Source organism: Podarcis pityusensis (assembly GCF_964106645.2).
Source record: "Podarcis pityusensis genome assembly, chromosome: 11".
Taxonomy (NCBI): domain Eukaryota; kingdom Metazoa; phylum Chordata; class Lepidosauria; order Squamata; family Lacertidae; genus Podarcis; species Podarcis pityusensis.
Window position 1 is genome coordinate 37,707,569 of NC_138036.1, and position 18,645 is coordinate 37,726,213.

At 47.2% G+C, this 18,645-nt stretch overlaps 1 protein-coding gene and 1 long non-coding RNA gene across 3 annotated transcripts in view; one reads left to right on the top strand and one right to left on the bottom strand.

Moving 5' to 3' along the window:
- Window positions 1–18,645, top strand: part of LOC308458533 — a 55,199-nt gene that overhangs the window by 26,120 nt on the left and 10,434 nt on the right. The gene's annotated exons all lie outside the window — the stretch shown is intronic.
- On the bottom strand, window positions 5,951–10,581 carry LOC308457890 (uncharacterized protein; the record flags this gene model as incomplete). The annotated part of the gene is made up of 2 exons (XM_080972114.1): window positions 9,914–10,581; window positions 5,951–6,525 (listed from the first exon to the last, which is right to left on the bottom strand). Exons 1-2 carry the CDS (start codon window positions 10,578–10,580, stop codon window positions 5,951–5,953), a joined length of 1,242 nt encoding a protein of 413 aa, XP_080828240.1. The 5' UTR covers window position 10,581.

The window sequence follows — 18,645 nt, forward strand, 5'->3', positions numbered from 1 at the left end:
TCCCCTAACATCTGCTGCTCATCAGTTTCAGTCAAATATTTCTAATAGTGGAAATATAAAGATCCAGCTGTTAGTATTCATCATGTTTGCAATCTTGAGTACAATGAGGAAAGAAAAAAAAATCCTCAAGGAAATGCAGTTATTTCAGGAGGTTTGGGAAGATGGTTATTTCAGGCAGTTTCATCTGCTTAATTTAAGGCACAGGTGAAAGGAGGCTGTTGAAAATCTCTGTCCTTTAACAAGCAAAAAGAGACCAGACCAGGTCATTTTCTTGGTGTTCACTATTTCTTTGTTACTGCCCCCCCAACACAGATTCTATAATCAGATGCTTATATTCCAAAGACAAAGTAAGCATTTAGCAAGCAGTGAACCATGTTGTTTTTCATTACAGGAGATAATTACATGCAACTAGAATGCTTATTTGTTAGCTGTAACTGCTTGTGTTGCCATCTTTAAAGACTTCCTGCAAAAAAAGTTTCGGATAGTCATTAAAACATACAGCACAATAACATGTGATGAGACCCAATGGCAATCAGTGGGACCTCCTAAGTCTGGGGGGGGGGGGTGAGGGGGCAACCTAAGGCCCTGAGGCTGCATATAACCCTGAGAAGAGGAGAGCAGAGAAAGACACAGAAAAGGCTGTGCCTCACCCAATTTCGTCCCTGGCCTTGCCCACTATTGGTACCAGCTCTATTCAGTGTCAACATGCAGCCCCTGACAGATTTCCCCCCTGCTAAAATGCAACTTGAACAGAAAAAAATGCTTTTCCATCTCTGTCCTAAGTAAACATCTGAATTGAGATGTAGCTAGACTTCTCTAGCTCCTGGTTGTGAAAACATAGGAAGACAGAGAATAGAGAAATCTTGCTCATCAGAAATGAGATTCAGGTATATTGTCCTTTGTAGAGACTTACCGTAGTTGCAAGTTATTAGTGAGGGAAAGAGTTAAGCAGAATGGCATTAGGTATGCCAGTCACAGTTGACAATATGGATAGAGATAGAGGAATAGGAAGAGATGCTCTTCCTATCTAAGAAAGTATGACTTGTCTTCCTAGATTAGATCAATGGTTCGTCTAACTGAGGGTTTCTCAAACTTGGGTCTCCAGCTGTTTTTGCACTACAATTTCCATCAAACCCCAGCTAGCAGGACCAGTGGTCAGGGATGAAGAGAACTGTACAGTGGTACCTCGGGTTAAGAACTTAATTCGTTCTGGAGGTCTGTTCTTAACCTGAAACTATTCTTAACCTGAAGCACCACTTTAGCTAATGGGGCCTCCTGCTGCCACCACGCCACCACCGCACAATTTCTGTTCTCATCCTGAAGCAAAGTTCTTAACCCGAGGTACTATTTCTGGGTTAGCGGAGTCTGTAACCTGAAGGGTCTGTAACCTGAAGCGTCTGTAACCCAAGGTACCACTGTAGTCCAAAAAGAGCTGGAGACTCAAGTTTGGGAAACCCTGATCTAACTGGGAAGGCGGACTGTTGGCTCATCTATCCCACAAGGTTTGCTTGGGGAAATGTGCTTGGTCTGACTCAATTTAGAGAAGCTTCATATACCCATTTGAGAGCAGGTCTGTTGATGGTCAAGATTGCTAAAATAGGAAATCAGTATTGATCTACAGTGAGCTGCTTATTGAAAGAGGTTGGAATCATCTTCATCATACTTGCATTTTAGCTTTCCAATAGCTTCTTCACTGGCTATCCCTTAGCTATCATTCACTACAGTTGGAGACTGGATGATCGACTATTAGTCTGATCCAGCAAGACAATGCTCATGTTAATAATGGGAAATAAAAACATGGGAATTCTAACCAAGAAATAGTCAAATAGAAAAAGAATTGCTACATGTTAGGTAGCAATATTAGTAGTCAAGTTTAGCGAGGTGGCCATACCAGAAGCAAAACTGATTCACAAAACACATTGAAAATGCTGAGAGAGCTTTTCCTTCCCCATACAATCCTGGTGGCCCAAAAGGCAAATATAATCCTATTTTTAAAGGTTCAGAGGTGACCCACTGTTGAAACTTCCTGTCCATCACTGAATCTGTTCAAAGGTAAATTCCTGCCCACCACAGAGATGTATTTCAGTTCTTTTCCAACAGTATTACCCTTTATCTTCACGATAATTTTCACAAATCCAGCTATATGTAAACAGGTTGGGATGTCAGTAGAAGTCAAAGCCGAAATAGGAATCAGATGGTGGTGGCTCCCTTGGAAAGGGGCAGTCTTTCTGTCCAAAATTAAAAGGGGGAGTTGTTCAAGCTGTCTCCTTTTCATTATGTCTCGCACAGTAGGATGAACACTTTCTGCCATCCTAAAAGAGGGTGAGAGAGGGAGGGAAACAGGTGCCCTTTTGCCAAAGGAACAACTTACATTGCAGGGTGGGGGGAAGAAGCAGAAAGCTGCAGCCTGAATTCCCATTCCTCCAGCTTGAGTTCTGCTCCAGTCCTTCCCTGTGGAGAGCAAGCAATATACCACAAATTCACAGCAGGGGATCGAACAGCATATGCGTAGCTGCCTGAAAATCACTCAAACCCCACTAAGAAAAATACCATATGGGGATGCTTTCTTCATCTGCAACTCCAAAGGTTTTAGTTATGTGCAGATCTCAAAAAGTTTTTCTGTTCTGTTCTGTTCTTCTTTTTTTATTTAAAAAAATAGACTTCGTGATGACAGAGCCAGTGAGATGTTCTTTCCACTTGTTGTTGTTTAGTCGTGTCCGACTCTTCGTGACCCCATGGACCAGAGCATGCCAGGCACTCCTGTCTTCCACTGCCTCCCGCAGTTTGGTCAAACTCATGCTGGTAGCTTCAAGAACACTGCCCAACCATCTCGTCCTCTGTTGTCCCCTTCTCCTTGTGCTTTCCCAACATCAAGGTCTTTTCCAGGGAGTCTTCTCTTCTCATGAGGTGGCCAAAGTATTGGAGCCTCAGCTTCATGATCTGTCCTTCCAGTGAGTACTCAGGGCTGATTTCCTTAAAAATGGATACGTTTCATCTTCTTGCAGTCCATGGGACTCTCCAGAGTCTCCTCCAGCACCATAATTCAAAAGCATTGATTCTTTGGCGATCAGCCTTCTTTATGGTCCAGCTCTCACTTCCATACATCACTACTGGGAAAACCATAGCTTTAACTATATGGACCTTTGTTGGCAAGGTGATGGCTCTGCTTTTTAAGATGCTGTCTAGGTTTGTCATTGCTTTTCTCCCAAGAAGCAGGCGTCTTTTAATTTCATGGCTGCTGTCACCATCTGTAGTGATCATGGAGCCCGAGAAAGTAAAATCTCTCACTGCCTCCATTTCTTCCCCTTCTATTTGCCAGGAGGTGATGGGACCAGTGGCCATGATCTTCTTTTTTTTGATGTTGAGCTTCAGACCATATTTTGCGCTCTCCTCTTTCACCCTCATTAAAAGGTTCTTTAATTCCTCCTCATCAAGATTGTGTCATCTGCATATCTGATATTCTTTCCACTATACATTTACAATGTCCGCTTCATCCTGACAGTCACCTTCATCAACTGTATTGTTGCAGGCCACCCCAATCTCTGAGCAGTTATTTATTATTATTATTTATTGCATTAATATACTGTCTTATACCTGCAGGTCTCAGGGCAGTTCACAGTTCAAGATTCCAGGGGTTCCAGGAGCTTATCTAGGGTCCGTGTTTCTTTTTGGAAATGAAGCACAGTGAAGAATGTGGGCAGAGATTGCTCCATTTTTTTAAAAAAAATGCTTTTATTTTTTATCTATGTCATTTTAAATCGTAATTGATATTAATGCTGTATATTCTTAGTTTTAGATTTTATGATTTATGTGGAAATTGTTTTCCATTTGGTTGTGTACTTTTTGATGTGCTTTATTTATTGCTTATGACATGTTAGGTAGCAGTACAGTGATACCTCAGGTTACATACGCTTCAGGTTACATACGCTTCAGGTTACAGACTCCGCTAACCCAGAAATAGTGCTTCAGGTTAAGAACTTTGCTTCAGGTTGAGAACAGAAATCGTGCTCCGGCGGCATGGCAGCAGCAGGAGGCCCCATGAGCTAAAGAGGTGCTTCAGGTTAAGAACAGTTTCAGCTTAAGTATGGATCTCTGGAACGAATTAAGTACTTAACCCGAGGTACCACTGTAATTATGTAAATATTGTCATGTTGTAAGCCGCCTTGAGCATTGTTTTAACTGTGGAAAGGCGGCATACAAATAAAACAAGGATGATGATGATGATATTTATGATATATTGGTTATTTACACATGTATACAACCTGAGCCTATGATGGAGGGGTTCACTGCATAAATACCCCAAAGGGTCTTGTTTTTCCCATAGGCACAGCCTTGGAATCAATCAGAAATCAAACACCATGCTCAGCGTCTTTGACTTTCAAGCCTGCAGCTTTGCCTCTAGGTCACATCACAGCAAACTCTGCCCTCCAACTCAGGCTCTGTCCTTCTAACTATCTAAAAGCTAGAGGAGGGGTCCTGCCTAATTGTTGTCTGGTACAGATCCCCCTTTCCTTTATTCTCTTAATGGCTCATCACCCAGGCGATCACCTCAACGCAGGAAGCTAGCCTGGCTTATATTTGGACACTTGCTGGCTTGATTGGATTTTAACACTCACAAATTCATGACAGCATCGATGGCAAAAGACCAGCATGGTTTCCAGGCTTTCATCACTTATGAAAGATATTTGCGTGCTGAGGTCCCCCAAAACCCCTACCCCAATAACTCAGACATCACACGTAATTTTGTTTAAGGTTTTTGGCATAATTTTGGCCACAACTTTATTTTCATACAAATTGAGAGTGGTTGCTTAGGCATTGGTTATGACTACCTGTCCCCCCCCCCCGCCTTGGGGGGGGACAGCACTGACTCCCTAGTCAGTCCCGGAGGAAACATGGTCAGAGTCAGATGGAGCTGCGTCACAGGCCCTCATCTACTCCGCGCATGTTCCTTGAAGCTTACGCGGCCCGTACCCTGCCGTCAGGGTTTGGACGAAGGGGATGGTAAGCTTCAGAATTCCTTTAACGGAATACCCGTCAGCAGCAGCATTGGAGGGGCAGGCACAGCCAATCCATACCCCTCCACCAACCAATTTTAACCAATGCCTAACCGCCAACCTTACAAGTTGTGACGATTTGCTAAGCAGTAGGCAAAACCCAAAAGGCACGCACTAATCAGCCAATTGGACAAATTCCTACTGGGCCCCCGCACCAATGCGAACGACCCCATGACAGGCAGAGCAAGGTCAAAGCGCAAGCCCAATCAAGGGAGGGCGGGCGGGAGATCCGGTGTCCACAGCAAAAGAGAAAGAGAAAGCTGTGGACCCTGCTTAAATAAGTCCAATAACCCCACCCCTAAGATGGCAACATCAAATTTACCCCAGTAACACATCATCCAATCTGCTCCAGCCCATTGCCTTCAATGGCCTGGTCACTAACTGGGGGTTTTGTTCGGCCCCATCCGCAACACGTGCTCTCTCTTTTATGAGAACACGCTTTGCGTGCTGAGGTCCCCCAAAACCCCTACCCCAATAACTCAGACATCACACGTAATTTTGTTTAAGGTTTTTGGCATAATTTTGGCCACAACTTTATTTTCATACAAATTGAGAGTGGTTGCTTAGGCATTGGTTATGACTACCTGTCCCCCCCCCCGCCTTGGGGGGGGACAGCACTGACTCCCTAGTCAGTCCCGGAGGAAACATGGTCAGAGTCAGATGGAGCTGCGTCACAGGCCCTCATCTACTCCGCGCATGTTCCTTGAAGCTTACGCGGCCCGTACCCTGCCGTCAGGGTTTGGACGAAGGGGATGGTAAGCTTCAGAATTCCTTTAACGGAATACCCGTCAGCAGCAGCATTGGAGGGGCAGGCACAGCCAATCCATACCCCTCCACCAACCAATTTTAACCAATGCCTAACCGCCATTCGAGCCCTTACGCTCGCCGCCAACCACTCACAAACTAAGCCACACCCTCAGCCTGGACACCATAGCATCCAACCACACATCATTCCCAACTGGCGAGAGATGAACCCCGTCATCCCTATAAAATTCAATCGCCTTGAATGAAATGAGAGGGTGAGGGATCACAGACCCGCCCAGGTTCACCACCAGCTTGCTTGCCGCGGAATTAATCCGCTTCCTTACGCGTTCGGTGGCAGCTGGGCAAGGAGTACCTCGCCAAATGCGGCGTTGCAGAAGCTGCGACCAAAATAACTTAGTTGTCGGCACCAGTGCCGCCAGCTCTCCAAGGTCCTGTAATATGGCAGCACGCAGCCCGTAGCAGGAAGAGGAAACCATATCGTTCTCCCCAAGCTGCACCACGATCGCTGAAGGAGGGCCACACTGTAGGACACGCCTTCGCATGAGAGGTAAGAATTCCCTCCACAGCATCCCCCTTCTGGAGATCCAGGACACATGTACGTGCTGTGGGAATCCCAGGTCTTCACCCAGTCCGGACTGGCGAGCTCTGTCCGCAGCCCAGTGCACAATACTGTGCCCTACTATCCAGATACGGATAGCAGCCCGACCTAGGGTTAAAACACACACATGTAAGTACAACAACACATTATTTCCGCACGTAGACTTTGAATGCATCCGAACTCCACCGTCCCAGGTCCTTTATCCTCTTTACTGACAAACCCCAGTGGGCGGCAGTTGTAGCAGCTCCAATCCTAAATGAGTGAGGGGCAAACTCAGAAGCCGGAAGGCCGCAAGCCGCCACAGCTTTACGCAACACGCCAGTAAACTGGTGTCTCACCAGTGGGCGGCCATTTTCGTGAATGAACAGGGGCCCTTCACCGCCAGGACGCAAGGCTAAATACTTCGTAAGGTCTTTCACCGGGCAAGGGCCACTTCCGCCAGTCGCAGGGAGCTTAATAACAGCGCCCCTGCCTAGTTGGTCCGTCTTTGAATTCCTGACATTAACCTGCAGGTCCATTGAAGACACGCTAACGTCCTGCATAAGCAAGCCCCTTGAACCTCCGTCCCGTTTGGGCTCAAGGACCACCTCTCCGACTCTCAGGGCCCCAAAGAAAGCTAACGAAAAGGCTGCTGAAAATAGCCGAGCCTCAAATTTTGACCAACAGATGCTCCGCAGCTTAGACCGCATCTGCGCCAGCAATTCAAATGTAATGGGCCGTCTGGAAATGGGTCTGGAAGGAGTGAGTCGCCCCCATCCCTCCAGGGCCCTACGCACTACAAACTTCCCGCATGGATCTTTGTTAAAATATGCCTTATTAAAAAAGGAAATTGCTGCAGAATGCAGACGTAGGGTCCTAGCAGCCCGACGCATCTGGAATAGATGTGCCAGATACCGGAGCACCTGAGAGGTGGAATGGGAGGTGGTAACTTCCCCCGCAGACTGCCCGCTAAATAATAAAAAGTCCGCCCAGGCCTTTTTATAAGACCTCAAGGTAGAAGGTGCAACAGATGCAGCTACTCCCTGTAAGACTAAGTTCTGCCAAGGTTCCAGAGATGATCCGGGAAAATTTCCGGACGGTCTCGAGCCACTGGCACCAGGGACCTGAAACGCTCCATCTGAAAACGGGACAGAGCATCAGCAATTTCATTAGAAATTCCCGGGACAAAACGAGCAGAAAACACAATGTTAAAACGCAAGCAATGCAAAACGAAGGCCCGAAGAAGGGCAGATACCCTAGGGGATCGTGAAGACTGCTTGGCCAGTACATTCACTACCGCCTGGTTATCGGTCCAGAAACAAACTCGATGATCCCTGAACTGCTCGACCCACAAGTGCACTGCCACTACAATGGGAAAAAACTCAAGAAAGGTTAGGTCCCGAGTTATAGCCTGTCCCCGCCAAGCAGGAGGCCAGCGCTCAGCACACCACCTGCCGTCCCAGTACAAGCCAAACCCCAAGGACCCAGCAGCATCAGACTGCACCTGGAAGTCGTTGTGGAGGTTCAAAGTGTCCTGCCACAAGGACACCCCGTTGAATTCCTTCAAGAATTCCAACCAAATAGCAAGGTCAGCCCTTACCTGAGAAGGAAGGCGGACCCTGTGATGCGGGGCCTGTAAGCCCGAGGTAAGTCTGGCCAAGCGGGAGCAAAACGGTCGCCCTGGGGAGACCACCCTGCAAGCGAAATTCAAATGGCCCAGCAACGACTGAAGCTGCCGCAGGGAAACCTTCTTTAAGGGAATCATATCCTCAATAACCTTTCTCAGATTGATTATTTTTTCAGGCGGCAAGCTGGAGGTTTGAGCCACGGTATCTAACAAGATACCCAGATAAGTCAGCTGCGTAGAAGGACCCTCAGTCTTTTCAGCCGCTAAAGGGACACCCAGATCTTTCGTTAAGGAAGCAAAGGCCTGCAATAACCCTACGCAGTCCCCTGAATTGCCTGCCGAGGCGACCAAAAAATCATCGAGATAATGCGTGACTCCGCCTAGCCCGGTCTTATCACGCAAGGCCCACTCCAAAAATGAACTGAAACACTCAAAAGCTGCACAGGCAACTGAACAGCCCATGGGCATAGCCTTATCGAAGTAGAAACCTCCCTCAAACTGAAATCCCAGCAACCAAAAATCTTCGGGATGAATTGGAAGCAGCCGAAAAGCCGATTCAATGTCGCATTTCGCCATTAAGGCGCCCGGCCCAAATTTCCGAATCATCTTGATCGCGTGATCGAGAGAAGCATATTTTACTGAGCACAGCTCCGGGGGAATCACGTCATTTACTGACGTGCCTGTAGGATGAGAGAGGTTATGGATTAGGCGGAATTCCTCCGGTGCTTTTTTGGGAACTATACCCAAAGGTGAAATGTGTAAATTGGGGAAAGGGGGGGCAGCAAAGGGACCGGCCATACGACGTAAAGCCAATTCTTTTTCAATTTTCTTGCGCGCCACCTCTGGCATATCCTTAATCGATTTTTGGTTTGCAGGGTTCCTAGCCACCGGGGTAGAAACCACCGGGATTCTAAAACCTGAAGAAAAACCTTCACGCAAATAGGACGCCGATTTGGTATCAGGGTATGACTCTAACAATGACAATAACGGTTGTAACCTTACAGGGGTGAAGGCTAAAGAGGACAGGACACTACTTTCCTGCTCCAGCGGCAGGAACCTGGGCAGCGGCTTTTGGGGGCTGCTGAGAGCCCCCCCCTTTTCGAAAGGGCCGGCGGCCCCCTGCACACGTGGATGCAGAATGGTTCCCAGAACACTTCTCGCACACGTGCGCGTATTTACATGACTGCCGTGAGCAGGCACCCTTATTAAAGTCCCAGCAGGATGGCTTGCGGCCCAACCTTGCCGGGGCGGCCCTGAATTTCTGCGAGTCGGGGACCTTCTTATCAATGCGGGGGGCCACGTAAGTGGTCCATACATCCAAATCTTTCCGATCCCAGCGAGCTGAAGGGATCTTGGCTGCCCTACGTCTGAAATTCTGGTCGTAGGCCAGCGCAGCAGTCTCCCCGGCCATCGTGAAGGCCGAACGTACAATGGACAGATATACCCACAGATGCAGGGATCTCCTGGGATAAGCTGCAGACACAACTCCAGCAAAAACTTGGAAACTATCTAACCATCGTTCAAAAGTCCTATCTGCTTTTGACAAGACCGTCCGCTTCTTAGCCACAGGCAGACCCTTGTCTAAGGGCTCCTGACCCTCAAGCGGAGGGGCAAGGCAGAAAATATCAACATAGCGGCCATCCAAGATCCTGGACCGCAGTTTAGCAGACAGGTGGGCCCCCGGAATAATATCCCTGGCCGAATTGGTGGAGACTTTTACATCAGGCACCAGAACCCCATCACGACAATCTTGCACCGCCCCATACTTGGCCCGATGAGAATTGGCCCTCCGCTCCCACACCCATTTTGGGAGCCCCGAGGTCTCCCCGAACCCCCAATAGAGCTTAAGGGCCGTTTCTTCGTCACTACTAGAACTCTGGGAGGAAGTACCTGATGAAGAAGACGAGGTGCCTCTACGTCTCCTCTTGGCACGCCTCCTGGAGCTTTTCTTGCGGCGGCGGAGCCCACCAGAAGATGCCTTTGGAGGTAGAGGAAGGCTGTCCTCTACAGAAGACTCCGAAACATCACCTCGCTGCACAGCGCCTGGAAGTGACTGACAAGAAACAACCTGTGAATGACCCACAATAGAACGCGGCACCACGGAAGACTGCACAGGGGAACCTTGACCAACCTGGCTCCGCGTCGATGCCCTTCTCCTGGCCCCGACCCTAGTACGCCCCCGCCCCCTTTGTGTGACAACCTGTGGCCCGGGCAGGACAAGGGACGGGGCCGGTTGCGTGTCAGGTAATAAACCATCGGCTGACAAATATACTCTCTCGTCTTGACTGGATGACGATGCTGGAGAAGAGGCACCCGCAGGAGGAGCCGGCATCGCTGATGAGGTCGACGGGGTTGAGCAACGGTGCATCAAGCCATCCATTTCCGCCTCCACCCTCGCCAGTGCCAAGGGGTCGCCAGCCAAACTAGAAACCATGGACTGGATGCGTTTCAGCGACTGGCCAGGCTCGGGAGAACGTAAGGCCTGAGACGGGCCCTTAATAGGTCGCTTTGCAGAGGTGGTGGGACCAGGCCTCCTCGTTGCCTTCTTTGGAGCCATACCTACTACTGGAGTAGAATTAAAATAGAATAAAATTAAGATCAAATTGGAAAATTAAAGTTACAAATTAATCAAATTAATAACAGGAAGCAGGAACTAAAGTGCTGAAATAAAGATCGGACAAATAAAGTAATTAAATAATTAAATCTCCAGCAGTGATTGCAAACCGGTGAAAATATCACAACCACCAGGAGGCAGAGTGAATAATTTAAGAATTTAAGCGCTGCCTTTACCCACCGCAGCCACCAGAGGCCGCCAGTCGATTTCCAGCTAGGCCTGCAATTGCAAGGCCTGGCCACTAGATGCCAGCACTTGGCCTAACAAGGAGGCAAAATGGCGCTCCCGCCGAAAGCCACAGGCTGCAAGGCCTACAGGAGTGCGCAGGAGGAGGGAAAAGGGGCCAGAGAAGGCCCCAGCCAGGCCGGACCAGGCCGCGGGGCGATCCCCGGCGGCCGCGGGGCGACCCCCGGCACCAGCAGGCCCCCGAGTGGCGGGCCAGCGACTCTGGGTCAGCGCGACCCCCAGGGACCACCAGCACCGCGCGCGCACCGCGCACGGGGATCAGGGCCTCCTCCGGCGCCCCCGGAGGCCGAAATGAAGCGCGGGGGAGGCCGGGAGATAAGCAGGCCTCGGCCGGGCCCAACCAAGCCGCGGGGCTATCCCCAGCGTCCACGGGGCGATCTCCGACGCCCGCAGGCCCCCGGGCGGCAAGCCAGCGACTCCCGGTGCAGCGCGGTCACCGGGCCTACCAGGCCCGCGCGCGCACCGCGCCCGGGAATCGGGGCCTCCTCCGGCACCCCCGGAGTCCGGGGTGAAGCGCGGGGGAGGCCGGGGGGCAAGAAGGCCCCAGCCGGGCCCGACCAAGCCGCGGGGCGATCCCCAGCGGCCAAGGGTCGATCCCCAACCCCCGCAGGCCCCCACGCAGCAAGTCGACGACTCCCGGCGCAGCGCGGTCACCGGGCCTACCAGCCCCGCGCGCGCACCGCGCCCGGGAATCGGGGCCCCCCTCGGCACCACCGAGCCGGGGCGAAATGCCGGGGAGGCTAGGGGGGAAAATGAAGGCCCAGCCGGGCCAGGCCAGGCCGCGGGGCAGTCCCCAGCGGCCGCGGGACGATCCCCAGCACCCTCGGGCCCCCGAGCGGTGGGCCGGTGATTTCCGGCGCGGCGCGCCGCGGATCGGGGCCTCCCTGGAAGCTCAGTCGACCCGGGTGATATGCTGGGAGGCAGGAGGAAAAAGGAAGACCCCAGCCGGGCCAGACTAGGCCGCAGCGATCCCCGGTGCCCTCAGGTCCCTGGTGGGGAAGGAAAAGGGGGGCAAGGGGTGTTTCCCTGGCCCGCGTCCTCTGGCTCGGCCGAGAACCGGACCGTAAGCCGACCCTGGGCCAGGAGGGACTGGTGACCAATAGGAGGTAAGTAAATGAAAATTAGGATAAGGAAGAAAATAATTAATAAAACTGGGAGAAAAGAGAAATCAGGAAAGCTAGGAAAAGTATACGACCAACTCTTGCTGTATTCACTCCGGTGCAGATCCGGTGTCCACAGCAAAAGAGAAAGAGAAAGCTGTGGACCCTGCTTAAATAAGTCCAATAACCCCACCCCTAAGATGGCAACATCAAATTTACCCCAGTAACACATCATCCAATCTGCTCCAGCCCATTGCCTTCAATGGCCTGGTCACTAACTGGGGGTTTTGTTCGGCCCCATCCGCAACACGTGCTCTCTCTTTTATGAGAACACGCTTTCACAGCCACATCACATTACAACAGTTGTGTCTCACACCAAATGTAAACCAACTGTGAGAAATACTCTATTAATCAAATGGGGAGACGCTATATGTACTTTTCCTTGTTTATTTGTTTGTTTTGTAACACAAGAAAATCTTTAACAAAAACTAAATAAAAATAAAAATAAGAACATGGCAAAAAACAGCCACAGCACATAACTCGACTGCTGCACAGTGGCGGGATGGATCGATCTCTCACTTTTACTTTCTCTCAATTTCTCATTTTTCAGAACTTAAGTTCAATTTGCACATATTCACATCAGATTGCATTATAGTCTCACACTATAGGGCCAATGTGCATTTATCCTAATATACTTTTTTGTATGTAAAGGTAAAGATAAAGGGGCCCTGACCATTAGGTCCAGTTGTGGACGACTCTGGGGTTGCGGTGCTCATCTCGCTTTATTGGCTGAGGGAGCCGGCGTACAGCTTCCGGGTCATGTGGCCAGCATGACTAAGCCGCTTCTGGTGAACCAGAGCAGCGCACGGAAACACCGTTTACCTTCCCGCTGGAGCGGTACCTATTTATCTACTTGCACTTTGACGTGCTTTCGAACTGCTAGGTTGGCAGGAGCAGCGACCGAGCAACAGGAGCTCACCCCATCGTGGGGATTCAAACCACTGACCTTCTGATCGGCAAGTCCTAGGCTCTGTGGATTAATGCACAGCACCACCTGCATCCCTTTTTTGTATGTATTACCCCCTAAAATTCTTGTTTTTACAAGCAACTTCCCCTAATATAATGATTTTTTGGGTGACCTTTACATTAATATATACATTTTTAATTCCTGAACACATTTTTCTTTGGGGAAGAGGTGCACTGGAGAACTGCATCACAAAATCCAGAGAAGTGTAAATTTTTAAGGACGTTTGCTTTTTGGCTGGCATATTGTTTCGTGCGAATCGGGTAAGTTGGCGTTAAAATGTGAACTGAACCAAATTTCTCCCCCAATACAGAAAAGAAAAAGGGAAGGAATGTCTCTCACATGGAAACAAGCTAAGCTCAGCAACCCGTTGTTTAATGTTTGGGACTTTCTGGAAAATAAAACAAGCGGCCCAGGCTGGAGTGACAACAAAGACGCCTTGGACACAATCTACAGAGCAGGCTGTTCCTTTGCTTTGCTGAACTGATATTGTGTGACTCTTCGTCGTGTGTGGCCAGCTGACCACATCTCTGGCATCCCCACCTGTTCCTTCTCCACTGTGCATTCCAGAGACCCACCGCAAAGGACTCTGGAATGCACACAAGGTGAGATGTTGTCCTACAAGGTGAAATAGCTGTCGTTTTTGTACCACTGCTGCCAAGTGGTTCAGCCTTCTGTGCCTCCTGCATATCTGAATAGGAAAACTGAAGGATAAGGATCCGAGCGGAGGGCAGCTATCTCTAGGTGCCCGTTTCACATATGCTAATGGGAAAGGGGGGAGCTGGTGCAGCATGCCGCAAAGATAATGCCACCTGATGTGATGTGCCATCTAATATTTCAGAATGCATAGCCGTGATCTGATAGAGGATCAAGTTTACTAAATGTTGCTTTCCCTAAACTCTAGTTATTGAATTCTACTCTGTCTGTCAAGGAATACTCATGCCAGTGTAACTGCATTTAAATGACACTCCAGCTTATCCAAGCATCTGATTATTTCAACAGTCCCAAAGTCCTCTGAGCCGTTTAGATAGATGCAGCACTAATAATATTTTCTGTGTTGCTAAAATCCCAGTAGTTAGAAAATGTGCTGGGAAGTTAAAATGAATTCATTCAGAATTCTCCCTAAAGTGCAGTAGTAAATCTAAGCACCGCAGTACAACTACAGGAAGAGGAGTAGAAGCCTGTAAATATATAGATTTGAAGGATTCCTTTGCTCAAAATAACTTTTTGAAAATCCAAAACACATGCCAAGAGCGAGCCAATAAATGGTGGAAATTCCTGCATGCTAATGAATTTCTGGAGAGAAGTCATGTGTGTCATCCATCAAATGACTAGGAGTGGCTCACTCAGAGCTGCAGAAATCGCCTCCCAGCCAGAGTGGCACTGATGTTTAACCGGAAGGGTGAGGGAGCAGTGAGGCTGGGATTGTGGAGACACAGGACAGCCCTGATCTCACGGCCACCTAGCCCCTCCTGGTAGGGGCAATGATACCTTTGGTGGGAAGGTATTGCTGCAAGCCCTCTCCCCCCAAGGCAAGCTGATCCAACAAATGACAGACAGCAGGTTGAGTTTTTTATATTTTGGGGTCTTATTGAATTAATTAGAGAACACTTAAGCATAAGCTGCTGTCATTGAAAACCTGCTGGTAATGGCAAAGATTGCAATAACAAAAGACTGTAAAGCTACAGGTACGCTCCATGAGTCAAACTGGTTAAGGAGAGCATGAATAGTTGCAGAAATGAGTAGGGTGCCTGACATAAGACAATTTTCAGAAGTTTTCAGGACAACTTTTGTATTGTGTTTTTAATATTCAGTTGGGAGCCGCCCAGAGTGGCTGGGGAAACCCAGCCAGATGGGCTGGGTATAAATAAATTATTATTATTATTACTATTATTATTATTATTATTAACTTTCAGAGTAGCAATTGCATTAGTCTGCTGTAGTAAAAGCAATAGCTACACTTCTGGTAGCTTAGAGACTAACAGATATATTGTAACTGTGAATGCAGTTAACAGTGGTTATCTAGAATTCATCAAGCAACGACTGCAGTGAGAGTCATGCAATCTGCAAACATGGTCACGCTCACTTTAAAGCACATAGCTGCTGTATGCCCATCGGCACGTGGGCTCTCTAGAAATGTAGGGCATGTTCATCTATCCTGGATGTTATTCCTAGGTGAAAAGAAAGGTTTGTTGCCTAGATTTTTTGCATCCATGCTTGTCTGCTTGTTAAAGTGAGCAGTGTGCATTGTATGTGTTTTATAACTCCTGCATGGGCAGTGGCATAGCGTGGGTTGCCAGTGCCCAGGGCTGCAGGGGGAGGATGGAAGAGAGGGAATGGTGTATGCATGTGCATTCAACTGCCTAACAGCATCTGTGTCACCCAGAAGATCACAGCCACAGAGTTAAGAAAAGAAGAGTTGTGTTGTCTGAAGAGGTCGCTTCCTGGTTCGCATAGAGAAGCTGTTTTCAATGGAGCCCGATGACAGAAGCACACAGCACTGGGTGTTGAAATTTTGCACTCCCTAACAATTTTGCATCTGGGGCAACCGCCCCTGGGGTCCTCCCCCACCTGCGCCACTGTGCATGGGCGTAAAACTACTTTCGGAATGGTTACAATGCTCTGTCTCCTAATTTCATTTTCTGGTGAAATGGGTTGATCCTAAATGAATGTTCCAAATGTTCACATGAAGGAAGATGGACTTGAAGGCAGCATGTGTGGGATTGGCATCTCTTCCATCTGGCTTCTCAACACTGAGGAAAATAAGGTCATGCAGGTTTCTCCTCAACTGTATGGTGCACAGAGCCCTTTGATGGCAAAAGAAAAAGGAGCCATTCCCAGTGGCCAGCAAAGGACCACCCACGCAGCTTTAAAACACACGGACCACTGACTGATGTGTTTAATGAGTACACAGTAAATTTTTGAGCTGTACAGCTACATGAGCAGGTCTCTGAAAGAGTCCTGTGTTAACAGCATATATTTTTTTCAAATACTGCTCTGCTCAGCCTGTGCCTTCAGAAGAAAATCACCATGTGTTGGAATGGGAATAAAAAGACCAGGTAGAGAGGAATTGAGGACAGAAACTCTGGGTTTGAGTTCTTTTTTAAAAAGAAGAAGCTATAACTGAAACGCATATTACATCCTTTAGGCTACATTAACTGTATTTCTTACTTCAGTGCTTTAAGCTCCGTAAAATGCTTACTGGCAGAAGCATTCATCCGGTTTTAATTTAGGTTGCTTGGTTTAAAAACCAGTCTGCAGTCTTCTATACACTTGTCAGGAAGTAAGCCCCACAGAACTCAACAGAACTTTCCTCTGAGTTGACATGTATAGGATTGTACTGTAAGATGCTGTGTAAACTCTTCAAAAAAATCTACAGATTTGATGACATTGGTGATCTCTCAGTCTCTTTAGGCTGAGCACATCAAATCTGGAAAGTTAAATATTCAGGTTCATGTCATATTCAGTGTTCTGATATCAGAGGTATAGGATTTAGGCCCCACAATTCAGGATTGTGTAAACAAACATCACTGTAAATGTGAGTCAGGGGAAATATATTAGCAGATCAAATGCAGTATGGACTGCTTTTCCGTTTAGGAGTGTCATTTTAAGTTGGATTAAATTTGCAGAGTACAAAGATAAAATAACCCTTCCTGGAAGCCACGGTGGTATAATTAGAAAGAGTGACATTTTGGAGATATTTGCTGTTGGTTGCCACTGTTCAGAAGAACTTTGAAACCCCTCCAAAATAAACCTTCACAGCTCACTGCATGATGCTAAGCACTGCTGTCTTCTACTTATTGGGTTATGGATAGAAAAATCTCCGGTTGGCAGAACCTGAAAGTAGAATTTGGTCAGGAAATGGTGCAGTTTTAGTTTATAAGCATTTATATATTACCCAAATTAGGAGCAAGGAGTAAAGAAGGAAAATACTTTAATATATTAAGGGGAAAAGAAGTCCAGATTAATGATGGCCATAAATATGAAGCTATTGATATTCAAAGACATATCCAATTTTACGGTGACTTTTCAGGTATTAGCATCATTTGGATGAAGGTTTAATATTTCAACCATTGCTTTAGATTTATGTCAAAACATTCATAAAGCAATCAATGGTGCTAGCTCATAAATGTAACAGAGAAGATGGAGCACCTTGCGAAAAACATTCAGAAATCCGCATTTGGCTTTGGGGCGCATAGTTGTTCTTGACTCCCTGGCTGTTCATGGAAGTGGATTCAATTTTGTGTTTCAATTACAATGAGAAATGGCCAGACCAACGTTCATGTTTAAAATAACATCCATTCTACAAGTCCGTCATTCCAGTGGACTTGATTTTGTGGTACATATGTAATGCGGCAGACCAGTGTATGTTCATTACGGCAACCTCTTCCGTGCAATGGAAGAAACATGGTAATAGTTTCAGAATGGCTGTTATTACCATGCTTCAAGAGCTCTTACAGAAAACCCATTTCCCACTTCATCCATTAGAATAAATTGTGGAAACCTTTCTTTTGTTTCCTGAACTATTACCGCATGCTTTGGTTGGGCAATAAAAAGAACACAAACCCTCTGAATGCTTCTTATTCACTCTTTCAACTATATATTGGCCTGCTTAGTGCACGGGGAAAATAAAATGCAATATGGAACTTTAGAAAAGCCGTACCTATGTCCCAAATAGCAAATTGCACGCAAAGTAAATGTCAGGTGCTGTGGTTCATGTAACAGATTGTGCCTTCATTATTCCATATGGGCCCAATGGCCCGGTACTTCCTTTCATCTTTCATGTAAACCACCATATTATATATATTTATATGTATGTGTGTGTGTGTGTGTGTGTATATATATATATATATATATATATATATATATATATTCCATTTAACAATATACATTCACATCATTATTATCCACTTTACCTCCCAGGCTCTTTAGAGCCTATCAACTTCCTTCCCTCCCACCTCATGGCTTTCAAAATTAAGCTTTATATCATTGCATTTTGAATGTTTTCCAATTCTAATTACATTCATTACAAAATAACTCAAAATTTGAATATAGAAAGGTATAAAGCTTCTCCTTGCAAGTCTTCAGATAACGCTAGTGATGTTAATTCCTTACAATAATCTTTTAGGTATCATATAAATTTACTCCAGTCCTTTTGGAATACTTGATCATGCTGGTTTCAGATTTTTCCTGTCAGCTTCGCCAGTTCTGCAAAGTCCATCATCTTCTTCTGCCACTCTTCTTTTGTTGATACTTCTTGTTGTTTCCATTTGGGGGCTAAAAGAATTCTTGCTGCAGCTGCTGCATACATAAAGTCTTTTATCTTCCCTTGGTATCTCTTCACCCACCATACCCAATAAAAAGGCTTCTGGTTATGTAAACCACCACATAGACTTGTCCTGGAACTTAGACTCATGAAGAATCATAAGAGATTCAACCATTCTTCTCCAGTCATTTACAAATATGAACCCAAGCCAGAAGGTGATTGGTTAATTAGCTCTGAACTCAGCATGAATTGGCTGCTGTTATGCTCGCTTTACATTGTTAGGATGACAAACTATTGCCATGTCATAGGGTGTTCAACAGATTATATGATTCTTGACGTCTGTGGCAAAATTCCTTTTTTAAAAAAAACTCC